This window comes from Talpa europaea (genome assembly GCF_964194135.1).
Source record: "Talpa europaea genome assembly, chromosome: 15".
Classification (NCBI taxonomy): domain Eukaryota; kingdom Metazoa; phylum Chordata; class Mammalia; order Eulipotyphla; family Talpidae; genus Talpa; species Talpa europaea.
Window position 1 is genome coordinate 68,848,058 of NC_140083.1, and position 22,830 is coordinate 68,870,887.

At 39.0% G+C, this 22,830-nt stretch overlaps 1 protein-coding gene across 1 annotated transcript; it reads left to right on the forward strand.

The window, feature by feature from the left end:
- Positions 1–14,639: 14,639 nt before the first annotated feature.
- CLEC4D (C-type lectin domain family 4 member D) lies at positions 14,640–21,397 on the forward strand (the record flags this gene model as incomplete). The annotated part of the gene is made up of 6 exons (XM_084256084.1): positions 14,640–14,667; positions 17,092–17,181; positions 18,448–18,552; positions 19,583–19,734; positions 20,760–20,875; positions 21,250–21,397. 6 exons carry the CDS (start codon positions 14,640–14,642, stop codon positions 21,395–21,397), a joined length of 639 nt encoding a protein of 212 aa, XP_084112210.1.
- Positions 21,398–22,830: the final 1,433 nt, after the last annotated feature.

Below are 22,830 nucleotides of genomic sequence, written 5' to 3' on the forward strand. Positions count from 1 at the left end.
AACCGCCACACAGCTTTCCGTAGTGGCCCACCTGCATTTGTTGTTGCCAGTTTTTTTAATGCATGCCATTCTCACTGGTGTGAAGTGATATCTCGTTGTGGTTTCAATTTCCCTGATTATAAGTGATGTTGAACATTTTTCTTATATTTGTTGGATATTTGCATTTCCTCTTTGGAGAAGTATCTTTTTAGTTCTTCTGCCTACTTTTCCATTGGATTGTTTGCTTTGTTTTTGTTGAGTCATGTGAGTTCTTTGTAGATCTTAGAAATTGGTCCCTTATCAGTTGTATGGAGTGTAAATATTTTCTCCCAATCAGTAGGGTGTCTCTTTGCTTTGGTTATTGTCTCCTTTGCTGTACAGAAGCATTTTAGTTTGATGTAATCCCAGCTGTTTATCTTTTTCTTCACTTTCTTTGCTTTGGGTGATGAGCCTTAAAAGAGTTTTCTAAGATGTATGTCAGGGAGTGTTTTGCCTATGTTTTCTTCTATATATTTTATGTTTTCAGGTCTTATGTTCAATCCCTTTATCCATTTTGAGTTGGTTTCTGTACATGGTGTGAGGTAGTAGTCTAGTTTCATTCTTTTTACATGTGGTACAGTTTTCCCAGCACCATTTATTGAACAGGCTGTCTTTGTGGAACCCATAATTTTAACAAAAAGAAGGAAAGGAGTGAAGAAGTGATGTGAGGAATTGAGAGAGATCACTTGCGTGTTCTTGCCAAAAGCAGAACTTTTATTGCAAGACATTTAAGCTATTTCAAAGCACTAAAAATTTCCCTTGTTCATCAAATTAAAGAGCTTCTGCACAGCAAAAGAGACAATAACCAAAACAAAGAGAAACCCCACCGACTGGGAGAACATTTTTGCACACAACACTAATGATAAAGGACTGATCACAAAAATCTGCAAAGAGCTGATGAGACTCAACAACAACAAAGAAAATAATCCTGTCAAAAAATGGGCAGAAGAGCTAATAAGAAACTTCTCTGAAGAGGAAATGCAAATGGCCAACAGGCATATGAAAAAATGTTCAACATCACTTGTAATCAGGGAAATGCAAATCAAAACTACCATGAGATACCATCTTACACCAGTGAGAATGGCACATATTAAAAAAACTAGCAACAACAAATGTTGTCGAGTATGTGGAGGAAAAGGAACTCTCCTGCCAATATGGAGAGCTGTGTGGAGATTTCTGGACCTACTAAACATTGAGCTTCCATATGATCCAGCAATTCCACTCCTAGATATTTACCCAAAGGACACAGAAACATTAACTCAAAAAGAGAATCTGCACCCCTATGTTTATAGCAGCACTGTTTACAATAGCTTAGCTTTGGAAACAACCCAAATGCCCAAAAATAGATGACTGGATCAAGAAGATGTGGTACATATACACCATGGAGTATTACTCAGCATTCAAAAAGATAAACACATGCAATTTGCAGCAACATGGATGGCGCTGGAAGGGATCATGCTCAGCGAAATAAGCCAGAAAGAAAAAGAAAAATAATGGATGGTCTCACTCATAGCAGGAATCTAGAAAACTTAAATAAGGGACCAGGAAAATGAATAACTATAAGAAAGTGAAAATCAAAATCAACAAACAACTATGAACTAGAGGCACTCTATGGGGGGTGGAGGGCGGGGAGGGGAGGTATTGGGGTCAAAATAAGGGGAGTGCAATTGAATGGGGAATATAAAAATAAAATTTATTTTAATAAATAAATAAATAAATAAATAAATAAATGAAAACAAAACAAACAAACAAAAAAAAACAGAAGCTTAAGCTAGGCACTTGCTTTACAATAAAAACCTGATTGTCAGCTCTCACATATATTCCTCATCTAATCTACTCTTTCTTTCCTCCTTGCCTCCTTCCTTCCCTCTCTTCCTCCAATTTCTCATTCTTTCTTTCTTTCTTAAGAAATATCTGACATAGGGGCCTCCCCCGTGGCGCAGGGGTTGACCTCTGGGCTGCGAGACTGCCCGCAGCCTCTGCAGCGCCAGTTCGATCCCCGGCTGCTGGGCGAGGGTCCCACATGACGCTACAGACCTCTCCTGCCGCCCGCTGCTCCCCTCAGCAGTGTCCTCCATCATTCTGCCTGTTCTGCTCCCTACTCTGGCTCTGGTGAATTCTCTCACCTTCCTGCGCTTCTGACTGTACCCAGTGCTTGCATAAATAAATAAATAAAATCTTTTAAAAAAGAGATATATCTGACATATATAAATTGTATTTTTTAAGGTGTACAATATGGTCCTTTAAATACATGTTTATATTGTGAGATCACCAATGTCAAGCTCAATAACGTATCACTTACATGTAGTTACATGTATGTATGTGTGTAGAAAGGATTTAAGATTTAGCATCTTAGAAAATTTCTTATTTTTGAAATTTATTTATTATATTTTTATATCATTGTTCATTTTTTGGTCATATTGTAACAGGGTGGTCCCCAGGAAAGGGGGAGTTTCACGGTTCCCTGCCCCACCCAAATGGAGGGTGGAGCTGAGTAGGGAGAGAAGAAGCTGCAGAGGAGACTGAGAAGGAGGGAAGCAGGATGGAGCCAGAAGGAGACCTGGAGGAGGTGCATGGAGCCTAGAGACCCGTGAAGAAACTGCGCTTGCCTTTTGGTTGTGGACTGGGTGACACAGATGTGGGTGAGACCCGTGGAGAGGTGACAATGGCAGCTTTTATCTTGATTTTGATTTTGCTCTTTTCCTTCTGGGCTTGTCTGTTTGTTTCTGGCCCTTTGCTGTGGGTCCCCGCTGGAAGATGCTTTAGACTTGTGGCAGGCTTTGGGGCCTTGCTCTGGACCAATCCCATTTGGATGGAGTTTTACCCACGAGGGGACGGGTAACCTTGGGTGCTTGTTTTAGAAACTATATTCTTTGCCTTTTCTGTTTTGTTTCCTAATTGTATTAAAGTTCCTTCCCAGTAGTCTCATATGTTTTGTGTTGATGCGGCGGATGGCAGAACCCATTTAGAATAGGCAGGTTTGCAGGATTTGGGCTGCCCCTCTCCCTGCCCTATAACAATCTTAGCAAATTTCAAGTGTACAATGCTGTACTGCTAGCTACCATCACCATGCTCTATATGCTATATATTAGATCCAGTATCATTCATCTACTGTATTTTAAATTTTCTACACTTGGCCAACATTCCCTCCTTTTCCCCCATCCCTGCATTTTCCTTGGCCACCACCATTCTTCATTCAACATTATAGTGGAGGTCTTACCTAGTGCAGCAAGGCAAAAAAATCAATCAAAGGTATAAAAACAGAAAGAAGTCAAGTTGTATTTGCAGAGAACACGCTTGCTTACACAGAAAACCCAAAAGAATTTGTGAAACAACTACTAGAACTAATAACTGAAATTAGAATACAAGAACAATACATAGGAATCAATTATATTTTTATATATTATCAGAAAATATATGAGGTATTAAAAATCCTATATATAATAGTGTCTAAGAGAAAATATTTGGGAATAAAAAAAGCATGGAAATTGTTCTGATAATTCCGTCAGATGCTATATTTCCTTCATTTGGTATTTTTCTATTAATCAGTTCCCTTTTCTGCCACTGTGTTCAGTTATTCTGTGCTGCAAGCTGGAGTTTCCCTAGAAATATCAACTACCCTGACTGTGATGGTCTATGTCATTTTTAGTGAGTTTAAGAGGAAGAAGGACTAATCCTCACAGCAGAGCTCCCAGCAACCTCCGTGGCGTCCCCCTCCTGACTGCCTCTGCTGCAGGAAATTTCTTTGGTCAAGGTTCATCTCTGCATCCTTAGTGAAGTGCGGATCTGGAAGGAGGTCATTTTAGTAGGTTGGATCCACCAGCTTTAGGACTTTTACCAAGAAGTGTCATAGGTGTGAAATCTTAGGACTGATGGGCCAGCCATAATTTGTCCCCACTGATTCTCTACCCTAACATACACCACGCTATTATTACCCTGTGACACCTGGACCTCTAGATTGGGTTTTTAACTTTGATTTCTGCTGCAAAGGGACAAATGGAGATTGCTTGCCCCAACCCACCCACTGCCATAATGCAAAGGGGAGGTAGCAAGAGCTTTTCAAGTTTTCTCCAAATTATCATTTTACTGGCTCCTCTGTCCTGTTGCTCTTGGTCTAGAATGCAGACCTCCACTTTAAACATGAGGCCACAAACAATCTTCAGTCACTCCAGGGATCCGTTATTGTTTTTTTTAAGCTCCTGGAATACATGCTTCCCTTTGACTTTTATAGATTATGTAGAATTGGTTGAAGAAGCCAGGATTCAGTGCTTGTCTTCCACGTAGTTAGGAACCAGAGGTTCTGGGCTAGAATGTATTAGTTTATCAACTAGAAATGCAAGCTAAAAATTGAAATAGGGAAAATAAGTAGTTTCATGTGAGTTGGTTTTTCACAGCCTTTAAATTATTACTGTGAGTTATTCATAGATGGTGTTAAATGATCTGCTATTGATTCTACTCCAATGAGAGAACTACAAAGGAAATAATCTCTCAGATCCCATGGATTTAACCACAGGAATTCCAATTAGCTATGAACATAACTTTTGGCTTATTTCAGAGTTTGGGATTTGTGTGTTCAACCACAAAATCAGGAAGGATTTTGCCACTTGAACAATGATAAAAAATGGTTAGATACATTTATTATCTAAGGGATGAGTTATCTCTTTGGGAGCAGTGAAAGAGGAAACCCCAGTAGAGTTATTATAAACTTGAAGTTCACAATAAAATAAAAAATCATAAAAAGACCCCTATGCTTTAAGAATCAGGTGAAGTCAATAATCATGTTAGTTCAAAAAAGCTTGTTTTGGGTCAAGTTGGCAAATAACATGACTCCGTTGTCAAAATTAATGCTGCAGAAAGTATAGAAACAAGAAAAAAATGTGGATTTTAGGAACAAACAACAAGGACAAACTCTGAGGAAACACTGGGAGGTTGATGCTGTCATCCACTTGGAGGTGGGGAGCGATGCCTGCCTGCGTCAGAGGTGGGGATAGTGTGCCTCATGTTAGCACTTCTGGTGCCTTTTTTTTGTGCCCTACAATACCATCCTACTATTCTACTTGAATAACCTATGACTTTCTTCTCATCAGTCAGAATTTCATTATCTAGTGCCTGCATAAATCCTAGGACACTCCACCCCATTTCTCTCCTTTGGTGAAACTGGTAGTCATCAGTAGATGCTAAGTACCTTGGTCCAATAAATAAATCACCAGGAGTTCCCAAATTGTGAGGTTGTAATTGTATCATTTCTTTGTCATTTATCAGCGGGGATACTTTTATTTATTTGTTTATTTGCTGGTGATTTATTATTTTTTTCAATTAAACTTTTTTATTTTCTTACATTGTTGTTCATTTTTGTACAATATTTGATTTCTCCCCTCAGGTGTAGTCCCCATCACTACCACATCACCTGTGAACCATCTCCATAGTCCCTTGTGCTCTTTGCTCCCCTGCTGCATGCCTCAGATCTATGGTTTGCCTGCAGGATTTGTCTTTTTTTTTTTTTTGACCCTTTGTTCTGTTTCCCTATATTCCTCCTATACGCGAAACCATCTGAAATTTTTCTTTTTCCTTCTTACTTAATTTCCCTGAGCATAATCCCTTCTAGCTCCATTCACATTGCTGTGATCAGCATGAGTTTATCTTTTGCAATTTCAGCTGGGATACGTTTTTAATAAGAGATGCTTCGGCTCAACTACTGCTTGTTTACCTAGCAGGTTTCATCTGGGGAGGGGAGAATATATACCTGATTCTTTTCATTTACTTATTGGTTACCAGCATTAATAGAATTGTTCCCAGCAACTTTCTTAAGGAGAACAGATAGTGCTTGTAATATTATTATGAATTCACGGACATTGATATTTGATGGGTATGTGGATCCACTGGAATTATTATTCATATTGAAGCTCCAGTAGTACCATCATTGGGCAGAGGAAGACTATTCAAGTTGGTTCCTGATTATTTTTGACATCGATAGCTTCCTTGCTATTTAGTAGAGTGCCAGGTTCATCTTCTATATTTCTTGCCCTAGACATGAAATCATCCATTTCTATAAGAAGCCCAACTTTCTCTAGGTAAGAAATAGCATTTCAAGACAACAGCCATGGGACTCATTGTTCATCTGGGAAATAGTTTTAAAAGATAAATACCTTATAATTGCATACTGATACCTTTAATTCAGTTGAGGACTGGCTTTGCAGTAGCTAAATTGTGATGCAAATATATTTTATTAGCATAAACAAGTTACTTCTTTCCTCATGGCTTCCAGATACTACGACTATCTACACTATCTATAATGATGAATGGATAACCACATTGATATAAAATTGCCTTCCAAAAACTATAGGTTATCACTGTATTTTAGGGTGGACTTTCAGGTGTGGGTATGGTTTTCTGTGACTTCATGCCAAGATATTATCAACAGATATAATACTGGAGCATTTAAAAATACTTTGTTTTTATTTTCCAGTTGTCTTTGGCCTTATAAAATTGATTTAGTCAAAATTGAAGTGTTCCTATCAATCTACACAGGACCTCTGCGCTTGATGCCAGGCTGCCATTCAACTTAGGATGAGTCGAAACCAAATTGAAGGTATGAACTTCATGTGGCCGGTCACTAGTGAATTTTCCTTTATCCCTTAGGAAGTACAATCTCTGCCTTGTACTGAAATTCAATCTCTATCCAGCTAAAGAGAGCTGATAAAGATCCAATATGCAGGAAGCTGTGGTGCAGATGGTGGTGTTCTATGTGGTATAAGAATTTTTGGTCCTGTTTCTGTAAAGAACTAAAATGGGATTCTTCTTGACTCAGTTCATACTGATGAGACAATATAATAGATGTCAGATACCAAAGTGAGTGTGAAACTGAACATTTGACGAGTGTTTTCTAAAGTACTAAGATCTCTCTTTGCGTTCTTTCATTTCGAAGCCACAACCTCATGAAATGGGTATCACTGGATTGCATTTTACTACTGACAAAAAAAAAAAAATAAAATAAAATAGTGCCACAGTGTTTGTGGCTTACCCAGTATCTCCAGCAGATTCCTTTCCATCTTTAGGCCCTGACTTGAACATTGGCGTTCATAATTTTATGCTGGTATCTTACATGGGTGATGCTCTGGTATTCTCTTCTCCAGCACAAGAGAGCAGAAGTGGTATGAACCTGGCAGTTCACATGTAAAAGTTTCCTGCAAACATTCACTGAGGAAACTGGGCTATTGTGTCTAAAGAAGTAATTTTCGGAAACACTCCAATGACAGGCACATTAGGTTAGGACGTAAGTCTGTTACTAGTATTGGAGGTTGAAGCCTTTAAATAAGTTAAGTTTATTGGATTTTTTTTTTTTTAAGACAGCATGGTTTCTCTGAAGCAAGTGATTCTTGGAATTGTGCAGAGGCTCCTGTAAAAGCCACTAACCTTCTGGGTGTTAAAGGATGGCTAAATGCGGAATGAGCTTTCAATTCCCCATACTGTGTGGAATATAACGAATGGTAGCACATTTCATTTAAAGAAGTTGGATTTCTTGTGGGTGGGAGGAAGGGAGTAAACTTTTGGCTCCAAATCTGAAATATAAATGAGGGACTCTCCATTTTTCCACAAGTTCAACTTTGTGACTAAGATGGCTGGGCTCTTCTTTCTGGGTTTCCTGGTCAATTAAGAAGGCAGCAGGCTGAATTTGAAAGTGTAGGGTAAGGAAAAAATGTCAGGCTTTTCTGCCTTCCCGCCATCAGGATAGATGATGGATCCTTGCAGTCCTGAATGCATGCCTGATGGTGGGCACCTAGAATAGGGTGTGGGCATAGGTAGATGGGGTTCACCTGGGCTAAGACTGGGCTTTTAAGGGCGGCATCACGGGGATGCCAGCAGAAGCTGAGAAGAAGCCAAGAATGAACAGAAGCAGGAGAGCAGAGAAGCAGAGAGAACACAAGAGATGGCCGGAGAGCCCAGGTAGAGTGGAGATTTGCTGGGGGCTGGGAGGACTGCCAGCCTCCCCTCAGCACCCCTACCTGCCATGTACCCGGTAAATCTCAATAAAAGCCTGAAAAGCCACTGAGGACTCTGACTCCTCCTTTACCCGGTCTGCTGGCTCAGAAAACCTGCACTGTGCGCATTCCTGCCTCTACAGAAAGGCTGTCTCCAACTGAAGTCACCAGGGTGTCTGTGAGTGAACATCCAATGATGTTTTGAACTAGGCCATCAGGCCAAAGTGCTGGTGGTTTGTTGAAAACAGTTCTACAGGATGCACTTGCCATGTGGATAAGCCAAGAACAGAACTTCACAATTCAAACTAGTTTCAGAATTCTAGTTCAACCTTGAGAAGATTTCTTTAAGAACCTCTGAATTTTACATGACAACATATATTGTGAATCTCCAAAGTGGGATCGGCAGCACCTTTTTTGCTAATGTTTTGGGGCACCCTAATAACTCCCACAATGTTATTCTGTGCCATATCTGGGAAACACTGCTGTAGCTGTGGAAGTTAGAGGAAGTATGTACGGCAAAGCAAAATTTAGTGCATAATTCGTAAAACAAGAAGACATTGACAATACAACAGATGTTTAACCTGATGCCCCATGTATTACTCAGAAAACATACTGCAAAGCTATTATGTGCCAATTTTTCTCCTAAGTGGGGATAAAGTGGTAAAAAAGCAGAATTCCTGTTTACATATATATTGCATCCTAATGGGCAGGAGCAGTAAATAAAAACATCATCTATCATGTAAGTGCTTTGGAGAAACATATAAGCAAGATAAAGAGGGTGTGATGATGGGATACTACTTACATCAGGTACATAGAGAAGCCTCTCTCTTACGGAGACATTGGAGCAACAACATCAGGAAGAGGAACATTGAGCCAGGCAGATATTGAAGAGAAGAGTATCCAGGTTGAGGACTAAGACTCTGAAGCTTGAGAATGTTTCCAAGTCAGAGGCCAGTGTGAGTGGATGTGTGTCTGCAAGGAGGTGAGTGAGGTGGAGAGTTTGGGTCATGTGATGCTTTGCAAATGTGATAAGGATTTTTTTAAAAGATTTATTTATTTATACAAGCACTGGGTACAGTCAAGTGCAGGAGGGTGAGAGAATTCACCAGAGCCAGAGCGGAGAGCAGAACGATGAAATATACTGCTGAGAGGAGCAGCGGGCGGCAGGAGAGGTCTGTGCACCATGTGGGACCCTCGCCAGCAGCTGGGGATCAAACCAGCACTACAGAGGCTGTGGGCAGTTTCACAACCCAGCGCTCAACCGCTGCGCCACCGGGGAGGCCCGTGATAAGGAATTTTAAAGATTATTCTGAGCAAGACTGGAAGTCAGTGGAGGCTTTTGAGATGAGGAATGACATGATTTCAATTTAATCTTTATTCTAGATGTGGAGAAAACTGTGTGAGACTGTTTTAGATGGGGAAACAATGGTTAGTTTCTGGACGTTTTAAATTTGAGATTCCTATGAAGCTTTTGAGTAGAGACACCAGGATTTAATTCCCGCCACCAATTCACCTGTGCACCATCACCATCCTTCCTTGTGCTTTTCCTTCCCTGTTTTAATCTCCCTTCCCTACAGACTGTCTCTGATTTATAGTTACCAGTTGATTTTGTTTTTTATTTTATTATTATTGTTATTTTTTTCCTGATCCCTTATTTGGCTCCCCTATATTCCTTCTATAAGTGAAACCGTCTGATATTTTTCTTTCTCTTTCTGGTTTAATTCACTGGGCAGGATCCCTTCTAGCTCTATCCATGTTGCTGCAAATGGCATGAGTTTATCTTTTTTGATTGCTGAATAGTGTTCCATTGTATATTTATACCACATTGTAGGGTAAGGTAAAAAGTATCAGGCTTTTCTGCCCTCCCACCATCAGGATAGATGATGGAACCCTGCGGTCCTGAATACATGCCTGATGGCAGGCACCTGGAATAGGGTGTGGGCATATGTAGATGGGATTCACCTGGGCTAAGACTGGGCTTTTAGGGGCGGTGTCGCGGGGATGCCAGCAGAAGCTGAGAAAGAAGAAGAGAAGCCAAGAAAGAAGGCAAGAAAGAAGCAGAGAAGCCAAGAGCAGAGAAGCAGAGAGAACCCCGGAGAGCCCAGATAGAGTGAAGACTTGCTGGGGGCTGGGAGGCCTGCCAGCCTCCTGGCCCACCAGCACCCCTGCCTGCCATATGCCTGGTAAATCCCAATAAAAGCCTGCAAAAGCCACTGAGGGCTCCAGGACAACTCCTTTACCTGGTCTGCTGGATCAGAAAACCTGCACTATGGCCAGTCCTGCCCCTACACACATCTTGATCCAGTCATTTTTGGGCATTTGGGTTGTTTCCATATCCTACCAATTGTCAATAGTGCTGCAATAAACATAGAGGTGCAAGTATCTTTTTGAATTAATGTTTTTGTGTCCTTTGGGTAGATCCCTAGGAGTGGAATTGCTGGGTCAAATGGTAGTTCCGTGTTTTTTTTTTTTTTTTTTTTGATCTTTTGGCAATGACACTTTTTTTTTTTTAAGATTTATTTATTTTTATACGAGAACCGGGGTACAGGCCAGAAGCACAGGAGGGTAAGAGGATTCACCAGAGACAGAGTGGGGAACAGAACAGGCAGACTGAAGAAATACACTGCTGAGGGGAGCAGTGGGTGAGTCAGGAGCAGTCTGCTCGCTGGTAGTTTCATTTTTAGTAATTTGAGGAACCACCATACCACACAGCTTTCCATAGTAGCTGGACCAGTTTGCTTTCCCACCAGCAACATAAGAGTTCCTTTTTCTACACATCCTCCCTGACATTTGTTGTTGCCTGTTTTTTTAATGTGTGCTATTCTCACTGGTGTAAAGTGGTATCTCATTGTGGTTTTGATTTGCATTTCCCTGATTATAAGTGATGTTTAACATTTTTTCATATACCTGTCAGCCACAAATATGACTTTTAATATTCATTGAATATTCAACTCATTTACTATTCTTGTGGAGTTGGTTCTTGTTATTTTAGTACCCATCTAACCTTTCGAGAATGTTGATTCTTGACTCTTGTCTTAGGAGATAAACTTCTACTCCACTTTGTATCATCTTAAAAATCTTACTAAACTGCTCTGTAGCTAGGTAAGCAAACTGATTGTTATGCGATTGGTGTACATGTTCTTTTGGGATGATCACTGGGACAAAATAGGAAGCTTAGGGCTATCCTCTTAGTTCTGAAATTTCTTTTGGGAGTTGTCTCAGATAGTTTTGGAATCACTTAGTGATTACTATTTTTCCCTTCTTTCTGCTCTATGTGGTCAAATTCTCTGTTGCAGAGATTCTGGATCTGAGTTTTTGGGAATCAAATTTTATTGATGATAGAGCCCTAGGTTTGAGACATGCTGTGGCTGAGGTGTGTTAAGTTTCTTCATGTGAAATTATAGGAAAAAAATCTACTTAAAACTGCTAGAGAAAAAATAAAATTTGTAAGAGGCCTGCTCATGCGTGTCACACAGAGGCCAAGAAGGGGATGAATACCAGGCTCCCACTGGAATTTGAGCCCAGCAGCTTGGGGAACCTCATAGGGACAAGAAGTAGGACAATAATAGCCTGAGAATCAGAGCGTGGGGGAAGAGTTTGGGGGAAACAGAGCTTGGGGGAAGAGTCATAACCTTAAAAGAGGAGTTAAATATATCCTCTCTTGACTTCAAAAGAAATATAGAAGTTGGTGTCTAATCACCCTTTCCTAAAGATTTCATCTTCTGTATATAAAACCGCCCAATATTCTAGAAGGATTGATACTGCCCACCCTACTTGGAGAAAGTTCTTGGTTAATGTCTTTGACTGCAATCTAGCCTCTAGGATGTCAGCAGCACTTCCAGGAGGAAAGTAGTCTTTAACCTGAAACATTTACTTGTCTGATCTCTTTGACCTCTGATTTTCTCTGACCTGTCTGACCTCTAGGAAGCATGTTGCCTCAGAGTTCTTTACTTGCTCCACCAAAGAGGAAGCTATGGGTTCCCATTGAGTCACTGGATTGTTGCTGTGGTTTCCTTTTTTTTTTTTTTTTTTTGTTTATCTGGGTTTCATCACCACTTAGCTGGTGTAGTTCCTCTCTCTGCTTCTTGCACAGACTCCTTTGTTAGTGTGATCCAGTCATACTTTCCATACTGAAGTGTTCTTATTCCCTTAATTTTATTATTAAGCCCACGTTCTTAATTTCCCTACCATCAGTGATGTTTTGCCTGATCAAATGTTCCTTTCTTAGACTGCATAGCTTAGAAGGTAACAGTGCCAAGTTGCTAGATCTGAATTCCCATTCTAGCATATTGTCTATGGAAACTCAGGCAAATTTTCATCTTTTCAAAGACTTGAATTTATTATCAGCGAAGGAGAGAAAAAATACTTGTTTCATTTAGACTGAACAGTTTCTGGTCAGCATTTACGCATTTACAACAATGCCTGGCATATAACAAATGTTAACTAATACTGCTGTAGAGTTATGCTTTTTATGATGCTCCAGGGTTATAGCTAAACTGGGTACTCATATTCTCCCATGTGTATTGCATTGGTTACTAATATTAGCTATTTTGGCCAAAGGAATTCTTTTTATCCCTCCTCACAAACTCTCTGTAGAAAACCCCAATATTTATAAAAAAATGTATTCAAAGTTTTTTTTCAAGCAGTCTACATCTTTGTATTTCTTTTTTTTAATAAAATACTTTGTTGCCTGAGGAGTTATTTCAGTATTGAAAGCTAGTGTAATAGTTCACCTTTTTCATTAAAGTGAAGGGTACATAGTTTTGAGCTGCCATAACTGAAGATCTACTTCCTAGGATTGCTTATAAGAATTTGTGGGTAAATACAGTTGTGGCTATGGGAATAATTTTGAGTGTGACAATGTTGAGAAGTACATGGATTGTCAAATTTATCATTTTAATACAATCCACTCCCAATATTACATAGTTAAGTAGTATTTCATTCACTATCACTAAATACATACACACACACATATATTAAAAGTAATACTGTAGCTTAAGGAAGGATGCAGGGAAAGGGTCATATTCTGGAAGTTAGAATTTAAGATGGCTCTCTAAGCTGCTAGGTAATTGTCCTTATCATCTTGGCTTGCTTTAACAAAATACCATAGGGGGCCTCCCCGGTGGCGCAGCGGTTGAGCGCTGGGTTGCGAAGCTGCCCGCGGCCTCTGCGGCGCAGGTTCGATCCCCGGCTGCTCCCCGGCCACCGGAGGAGGGTCCCACATGGCGCGCAGACCTCTCCTGCCGCCTGCTGCTCCCCTCAGCAGTGTACTTCGGTCCTTCTGCCTGCTCTGCTCCCCGCTCTGGCTCTGGTGAATTCTCTCACCCTCCCGCGCTACTGACTGTACCCAGTGCATGTATAAACAAAACAAACAAACAAATAAATAAATAAAAACATGCAAAAAAAAATTAAAAAAAAAAACAACAAAGTACCATAGGGATTATGCTCAGTGAAATAAGTGAGAAGAAAAAAGAAAAATATTGGCTGGTTTCACTTATAGCAGTAATATATATAGGGGAACCAGATACGGGATCAGGGAAAAATTAATAATAAATTTGAAACTAAAATTAACAGCCAAACATAAATCAGAGACATTGTGCAGCGGAAGGAGAGAGAAGGAGGGAAGAGCACAAAGGACTATGGTGATGGTGCACGGGTAACTTGGTTGTGGGAATTTTACAGGGACCACACTGAAAGGAGAAAGCAAATATTATACAAAAATGAACAATGGTGTAAAATATATATAAATAAATTTAATTTAAAAATACCATAGACTGGATTGCTTAAATAATAAATATTTATTTCTCACAGTTCTAGAGGCCAGAGAATGAGATCAGGGTACCAGCTTTGGGGGAACACAAACATTCAATCCATGGCAGTACCATAAATGAAGTCAGGGCTCCCAATGGTGTCTTTATCTCAGAATGCCACATTTCCTCTTCCTTTGCTTTAACAAACCTATTTTCTGGCATCTAGGAAGAATTTTGAGATTTAATCAACAGCTCTACCAACTGTTCTTCATCATTATATAGGTTCTTGTATCTTTGTATACAATGTACATACACTTAACATTGAAAGCTTTTGCTTGTTGTTCAGATTGTCTTTTACCATCTTGCACACAACTTAGTCAATGCAGAGAACTTTCTAGGGCAGAATTACCTCAAGCAGCTAACTGCCTTTGGAAATGCCATATCCAAGAAAAGAGAAAGATGAGGGAATGTTTATTAAATTTTGATTAGGTATAATGACTCTGCTTTTAGGGCTTTGCTAAACATTTTGTTTGAGTGAATAGAAGCAAATTGAGAAATTTCATGTGTCACCCTGACCTAGTGATCTCAACATACTTATGGAAATTTTCTACTAACTGTTTTTGGGTGTTATTTTCTCAATTTCCTCTTTTCTTTGCTCCATCTCCCATGGTGAATCAAAGGAAACCTTAGTCTTTGAAAAGACTTCTCCCTTTGAGTTAAGTCTTTTTATGTTGGGAACTTCATAATCTCTCCAGAAAAGGTAAGTGTGATGTTTAGTCTCAAGTATTTCTGAATATATTCCCTTATTTACAAAAAGACACACTGGGAAAATATATTCGAGGGTTCTGACCCTCCTTCCCACTGGAGAACACAACAAGAGAGTTAACACACCATGGGACAAGAAGAACCTCAAAATAAACGTGAGTACTGTCTTTTCATTTTTAAAGAGGAGAGATAATTCTAATCAAGATTTAAAATTATTAATTGAACAACTTTCCTCCCTGCCTGCCTGCAAACGTGCAGGTGACCTTAATTTTCTTTCTCGTATTCCTAATAAACCTGCCCTTTAAAATATATATGAATTGACAGTGGTTGTCATTGTAAGGACTGAAGATGATGATGGGGAGAAGGAGATGGAAAGAAATGACTTTGATGATTAAGAAAGTCACAGATAGGGCCTCCCCGGTAGCGCAGCGGTTGAGCGCTGGGTTGCGAAGCTGCCCGCAGCCTCTGCAGCGCCAGTTCGATCCCCGGCCGCTCGCCGGCCACCGGAGGAGGGTCCCACATGGCGCGCAGACCTCTCCTGCCGCCCGCTGCTCCCCCCCAGCAGTGTACTTCAGTCCTTTTGCCTGCTCTGCTCCCTGCTCTGACTCTGGTGAATTCTCTCACCCTCCCGCGCTTCTGACTGTACCCAGTGCTTGTATAAATAAATAAATAAATCTTTAAAAAAAAAAAAAGTCACAGATATATTCAAATATGTTGGGGAATAGAAACTTCTTAGAAAATGTAAATTTGGTTAAAGGAAGAGATAAAGTATAAAAAAAGAAAAATAAGATGGAAAGAAAGAATATTTGGGGAAGATTCTCTAAAAGGAAGAGAGAGAAGGAAGATAAAGCACACTGACTAAAACTCATAGTGTACTGGAGGTTCTGACTTTATCCCATTATATGTTTTACTGATGGGCAAAAACATATCTGTGTTAAAGAACATTCAATTTTTTTTAAAGATTTATTTATGCATACAAGAGCTGGGGTACAGGCCATACATGTGGGAGGTGAGAGGATTCACCAGAGACAGAGTAGGGAGCAGAACAGGCAGACTAACTGAAATACACTGCTGAGGGGAGCAGTAGGGGAGACAAGAGAGGTCTGCTGCACCATGTGGGTTGCTCCCTGGCTGACCAGGGATTGAACACGTGCTGCAGAGGCTTCAGATTGCTTCCTAGTGTGTTGCTTCACCCCTTGCGCCACTAGGGAGACCCCAAGAATATTAAATATTTTTGAAGAACATTTGGCATGGAGCCTCCTTGGTGGCGCAGCAGGCTGAGTGCAGCACTGTGAAGCTATCCACAGCCTCTGCAGCAATGGTTCAATTCCTGGCTGGCCAGGGAGCTACCCACATGGTGCAGCAGACCTCTCCTGTCTCACCTGCTGCTCCCCTTAGCAGTGCATTCGGTCCGTCTGCCTGTTTTGCTCCCCACTCTGTCTCTGATAATTCTCTCACCCTCCCATGCCTCTGGCCTATACCCCAGCTCTTGTATAAATTAAAAAAAAAAAAGAAAAATATATGGAACATATACACATATATGTAACAAATACAAATAAATTATATTTTAAAATATAATTTTAAAAATTAAGATTCTTCTTCATGTCATCATCCCACCATGGCAGACTTCAAAAGGACCCCATTGTACAATGGTCCTGAAAAACATCTGTTGATGCAACAATATGTCTTGGAGATTTTTTATATCAGTATAAACTGATACACATGATTATTTTAATTGCTACAAAATTTCCTCATAAGGATTCACATAATTTAGAATTTCTACTATGGGTAAAACACATGCAAGTATTAGGTTTCAGTGTGTATTCTATTTCCAAAATCACTACAATGAATAATCTTTTATACAAATAAATTCAGTTGTTTCTATAGTCTACATCCCTAGGATTGAAATTATTGTAAGTGTGATGCACTTAAAAATTGATCAACATTTTAACTTGATTTTCCAAGAGACTTTCTAACTACAGTGAAGCAGCAACATTTATTTCTCATGGAATGCTGGTTCCCCTCAGGCTTAGCAAAAACATATATTTTTAATTCACTTTTTAAAATCTGATATATGAAAAATCATACCATGTTTTGGTTTATATTTCTCTGTTGGAGCATACTGTATTTGTTTAGTGACCATTTATAATTTCCAAAAAATTGTTTCAGTAAATTTCCTGCTCAAATTTTTTTGCTAAGCTTTCTGCTTGATTTTTATAATTCTTTATACAGTAACATTGTGCCAAGATTTTTCTTCTATGTGTTCTTTATGTTTTAAGATTATTTGTGTTGTATAGACTTTTAATTAGTTTATGTACCCAAATTATCAATTTATATGATTTTTGGGTTTTTTTGGTCTTATTGATAAAATGTTTTATGTTTAAAAACAAAAGCATTCTCATTTATTTATTATCTATCAGTTCTCAAATTCATGTATTCAGGGAAAATTTTTAAGCTCTTCTCTGGATCTAAAATACTTTGAAAGATTCCATATTTATCTTGCTCCTTGGTAGAATTCACTTCCCTAGCTCTTGTAGTTGAGAAGAAAATAGCCTATTTACCTTTCTTTTTGTTTTTAGAAGGATGCCAGCATTCCCAGTTCATCCCTTGGGCCATTGCTATTCTTTTCATCTTACTTCTCAGTGCCTGTTTTATTGCAAGTTGTTTGGGTAAGTTATTAGAAAAGGGAACTCTCCTTGAATTATTTTTCTAAACAGTTTTCATAAAGTTGCTCAAAGTCTTTTGTTACCTTGATTTCCCTCAACATATCAATCTATAATGCCTCCAGGGTCTTGGATTTAAAATTTAGAGCTACATTCTTCACCTTCCATTCTTTGATAGTGCTGCCTTGTATCTGGAATTATATTGATATTATGATCTGTTTTATTTTTTAAAGTTATGTCTTTTAGTTTGTTTCTTAAATTGCGTTATATACTTATTGAGCTAACACTCATATACAACATTGTTGTATATGAGGACAGGTTCACACATCTTCAGATGTATGTTACCCCACCACACCTACCACCAGGTACCCATAGTCCATCCAGACTTTGCTCCCTACCCCCACCTTCTCTTTCTGGTAGCTTCAGTTCTGCAATCAGATTTTTATGGTTTGTTTTGGTTTGGTTGTGTCTGTTCTTCTATATTTCACATAGGCGAGAAATCATGACAGATGGACTTTAAATCCCTTTTCTATATATGTGATGGTTGGTAATTCTAGTGAAATACCCCCATGTTGTACTGGGACTATAAGGAACTGCATCTTATGAGTAAAGAGTAACCAAAATTCAGAATAATTGCACTTTGACATTGAGAACAAGAACAGTTGGAAGACTTGTCCTTTCTGATAATCAGACTTGCATAAAGGTATCATAATTAATTTAATATAGAAGTACATATATCCAAATAGACCAGAAGAAAAGAATGGAGATCTTACATATAGGAACTCTCCATATAAAAATGACATGATATTGCAGATTTATAGCAAAAGGACAGTTTTGTTCAATTAATGTGGTAGAGACCATTGATTATCCATGTTTTAAAAATTAAGTTGATTTTCTATCTCATATCATGTACAAAAACCAACCCAGGGTAGATTACTGGTCCAAATGTGAAAAGCGAAGCAATAACCCTTTTTTGAAGATAAATAGAGGATATATCCATGACACTGAGATGGGAAGTGATTTCTTAAACAAATTACAAAGTGTATTAGCTCATAGGAAAATATTGACAAATTATTCTATATTGAAGTAAGAATCATTGCACAACAAAAATATCACTGAGTGAAAGCAAAAGCCACAGATGTTTGCAATGAATATAGTGAAGAACAAAAAAGAGTGCAGGGGCCTTAACTATTAGAGGAAGTCAAAGCCTCTCTTTTTCCTAATTAAGTGGTTATGTTGGGGAAAGAAACTCACTTTTTTTTCTCTTGACAGTGACTCACCGCAACTTTCTCCGGTGTAAGAGAACTATGAGGGGTTTCAAGTCACTAGAACACCATGCAAAGCTGACATGCATCAGAGAGAAGTCAGGACTCAAAGGTACAGATAGCAGAGAGCATAAGGAAATAGACTTTTTATTTCCATTTCTATTCAAATTCATTATCTGATTTAAAGAATATCAGCAGTAAGCCGGGGGAGATTAAAATAACATAAGCTGATCAGTGGGCACAAGAATGAATGTCAATAAGTTGAGATAGAATTGTTTTTTGTTTTTTTTTTAAGATTTATTTATTTATTTATACAAGCACTGGGTACAGTCAGAAGCACGGGAGGGTGAGAGAATTCACCAGAGCCAGAGTGGGAGCAGAACAGGCAGGCTGACGAAATACACTGCTAAGGGGAGCAGCAGGCATGGCAGGAGAGGTTTGCACGCCATGTGGGACCCTCGCCGGTGGCCGGGGATTGAACCAGCGCTGCAGAGGCTGTGGGCAGCCTCGCAGCCCAGCTTTCAACCGCTGCACCACCAGGGGAGGCCTGAGATAGAATTGTTTTTGATGACTGTAATGAGCTGAGTACCAGGAAAAAATAGCAACACAATTATGGGCCATTTTTAGCATCTAAAACACAGCATTGATTTAATTCCATTTTCTTTGGATTCAGATCTATCACAAGGACTGTTTCTTCCTATAATATATAGTGTTCCTGAAGTGTCTTTATCTCTTTTATTATTCTGGAGTATGTGAAGTCTCATTTGGAAGAATAGGGAAATGTTTGAGTTTTAGTAGTTTCTTTGCCCCTTTCAGATAAAATGCCCTGCAGAAGGTTTTGGCATAGGAACACTCTAAATGAGGAAGTGAATAGATACAGGGATGCTGAAAAATGATCATTCTTCTACGAAGAGAATATCTTGTCGCTTTCTCATAGTCATTATGTGATTCAGATGTTTTTGTTTGGAAGATACTTAGAAATGTAATTTTCGGGATTTCTTAAAGGGGGAACAGAATGATTTTGGTAATCCTGGTATTATTGGCATAAATGTTAGTTGGACTTTCAGTGATAGAATAGCTATGTGATCTATAACAGATGAAATACATCTTTGCCCAAGTTTTCACTTTCATGTTCACTCAAGGAAGCACCTGGGATTGCTGCCCGGTAAGCTGGAGAGCCTTTCAGTCCAACTGCTATTTTCCTCTTAATGACAACAAGACCTGGGCTGAAAGTGAAAGGGACTGTATGCAGATGGGCGCACATCTGGCTTCTGTCAGCACAGCAGCTGAGCAGGTAGGCTGGGAGACTCCCACGGTGTCTCTGCTGCTTTGAATCTCTTCGCAGAGAAAGAGGAGTTTTTCTGCTCTGCTGCACCTCTGTGCCTTTGCTCCATCTATCCCATCTGGGGGGGGGGGAGCCTTTTCCTCCTCTCTCATTTTTCATCATATGACAACTTCTGGTCTTTCCAGATTTGTATTATTTTCCTCCAGAAAACTTCCCTGGCCGCCTTCCCTGCTCCTGCTCTCTAGTTTAAGTTGGAGGTGGTTCCTTAGTGTTTTGTGTGCTCTGTGGCTGTGACCCTTACTCCAGTGTCTGCAGAGGTCTGTCCTTAACTCTCTCTCTTCTGGAGATTCTCTGTAGAGGGCTGGGTCTTGCCCTACTCTTTGTGTCTCCAACAATCTGCACAGCAGATGAGTAGTGATAAATATCTGCTGATTGAATACATAAAGGGTTTGTTGGAACTGAAATAGCTTCTCAGGCTAAAGTGTAGGGAAAAGATTCAGAGGTTGGTTGCAATTCTAAATCAAAAAAGTCAAATTCAGTTCAATGCTTTAAAAACTGAAATTTATTTCCTCGTGTGATACATTTCCAGATATGTACCATGACTAAGATTCTGCTCTTTACTTGGTCAGCAGGGTTTCCTGGAGTTTTTTTTCTTCATGGCTTTGTAATCTCCAGGTTCATGGACTTAATACAATGGCATTTAATGAGATACACAAATAATGAAAGGAAGCAATTTGAAAACCCAAGTAGTTTTGCAAAGTGATTTTGCAAATATGATCTCAGTTAATCTTCAGGGAATTCTCCATGAAGTATGGAGCTGCCTTTCTTGGAGATGAGAAAACTAGGGTTTGGTGAGATTAATGAATTTAGTAACATTGTACAGTCAGTGGGAGAGGCAGGATGTGAAAGAGATCTGTTTAGTGGCCTTTTCTGCTTGTCTAGTAATCTACTTGACCTCTTTACTTTATTTCTAACATAATAAGTATCACATGATAAATGCAAATACATCTCTAAAAATGACTTTTTTTATGCAGAACTTTATTATTCAATTTTTGGATAGACAGTTTCCATATTTCCTGGGACTAACAGATGTGAACCGTAACGGCCAGTGGCACTGGGTGGACAAGACACCATTTAACCCACACATGGTGTGAGTATATTGTCTGGGGTGAAAGAGCTTTGTAAAGGTGAGAAGGTAGCAAGCCAGTTCATTCTGGGGGTGCAATTGTGATGTGACAATGCTTACTCAGAACAGAGCACTGTTTGTTGAAAAAGTTCTGTACTAGTACGCTCTACAGGTATTAGAGCAGCTCTACATTTTTTATTTTTTAGTAAAGTTGTATTTATTTAAACAGTGTTGATTTATATCATAATGTAAGTCTTAGGGATATAGGTTTACACCTCTCCAAATGTATATTATTTCACTAGGGGCATTTTTCTCTGCACTGTCTTCTCACCTACAAACACTCACACATACACAAAGAAACATACATGTGCACATATATTTTTTTTTTTCCATTTCAGATTCTGGCATGAGGGTGAACCTGACAACTATCCAAGAGAAGATTGTGTGGTCCTTGTTAATGACCAAGACAGATGGGCGTGGAAGGACTTTGCTTGTAACTCTAAGACAAGTAGGATTTGTAAGGCTCCTGGCACAACACTCAAATAGAAAGCTGTGGAGAGATCCTTGTGATGAGGACAGAAAAGAAGAATGATAAAAATAACACAGGAAGCACATGCATTACTGAGACAGAGAAGGGATGCTGGGCATAGAACATTTTCAGAAATTGATGGATTTATCTTTGTTCAATTCATTCAAGATAATGTGTGATATTTTGGTGGAAAAAAGACACTTCTGTGAGAATTAGTTTTCATTAACATTGTTTCTTGAGGTTATTTCGAAGTATTTTCTTTTTGTTCCAAATATTTTATTTTATTTTGATGGCCAGGACTTATATTTATTTTTAATTAAATTATAGCTTATAAACAATAACATTTTTATAATTGATATAAAATGATTACATATAATGTGATTATAATATATGGTTTGATGAATCTTGACAAATGTGTATGCTCATAAACATCACTCTGAACAAAATATAAAACATACCCATTATCCCAGAAATTACCCTTACACTTCCCGGTAACCTTTACCCCCAACCCTGCAGAGGTATCCACTGTTCTACCAGCATGTGTCAGTTGGCCTAATCTAGACCTTGTATAAGCACATTCATATTGAATATGCTCCTGCACATCTGCCTTCTTCCACTCAGCATAATATCTATGGGGTTCTTTTTTTAAAATTTTTTGTAACTTTTTTTAAATGAAAGTAACGCGGTTTATAATTTAGGTGTATAGCAGAAAAGTACAGAGATTTTCCACATCCATGACCCACACATGAGGACCCCCACTGTAGACATGCCCCACCACAGTGGTACATTTGTTATAACTGATGGAACTTCATGGAATACGCAGAGCATTAGGGCAATGAAAAATTTAATTCTTCATCCTAAATGTTTTCCCCAAACAGGGAGTCCAAACCTAAGGGGTTTTTTTTTGAGTCAGAAAAGCCTTTACATACCACTTTAACCAAACTCCTTCACTTCTATAGCTGAGAAGCCAGAGAGTTTGCCTTCACGTTGCTAGTTCACAACAGAAGCAGGACTATGACCCAGGTCTATCCTTCCTCAGGGATGAAATGAATTCCATTTGGCATTATGGGAAAAATTCTGGAGGTGACATGACACCTGGCTAACAGATAAAAATTCTTATTAGAAGCAATATTGTATTAGTGTATCTATATTTTTTATTTTAATCAGAGCATGGTGTTTTCAACTTGTTTATGTAAATTGTTCACAAGTTTCTTTAGAACTGTAAAGCTATAGTACAAACTAGCAAGGAAGGCATTGTTTTAACTGAAATTATGCTTTTGTAATGTATGAGGTATTACTAATCACGAAACAGTCACATTTAACAAAATATGGTGGTTTTTCTTCTGCTCCATTTGCTGATGTTTGCTGGATCTAAGCTAAACAATTTTAGCATTTTAACCTAACTTCCTTACCACTATTTTTAAAGATGGTATTTATCTTGTAAATTAGT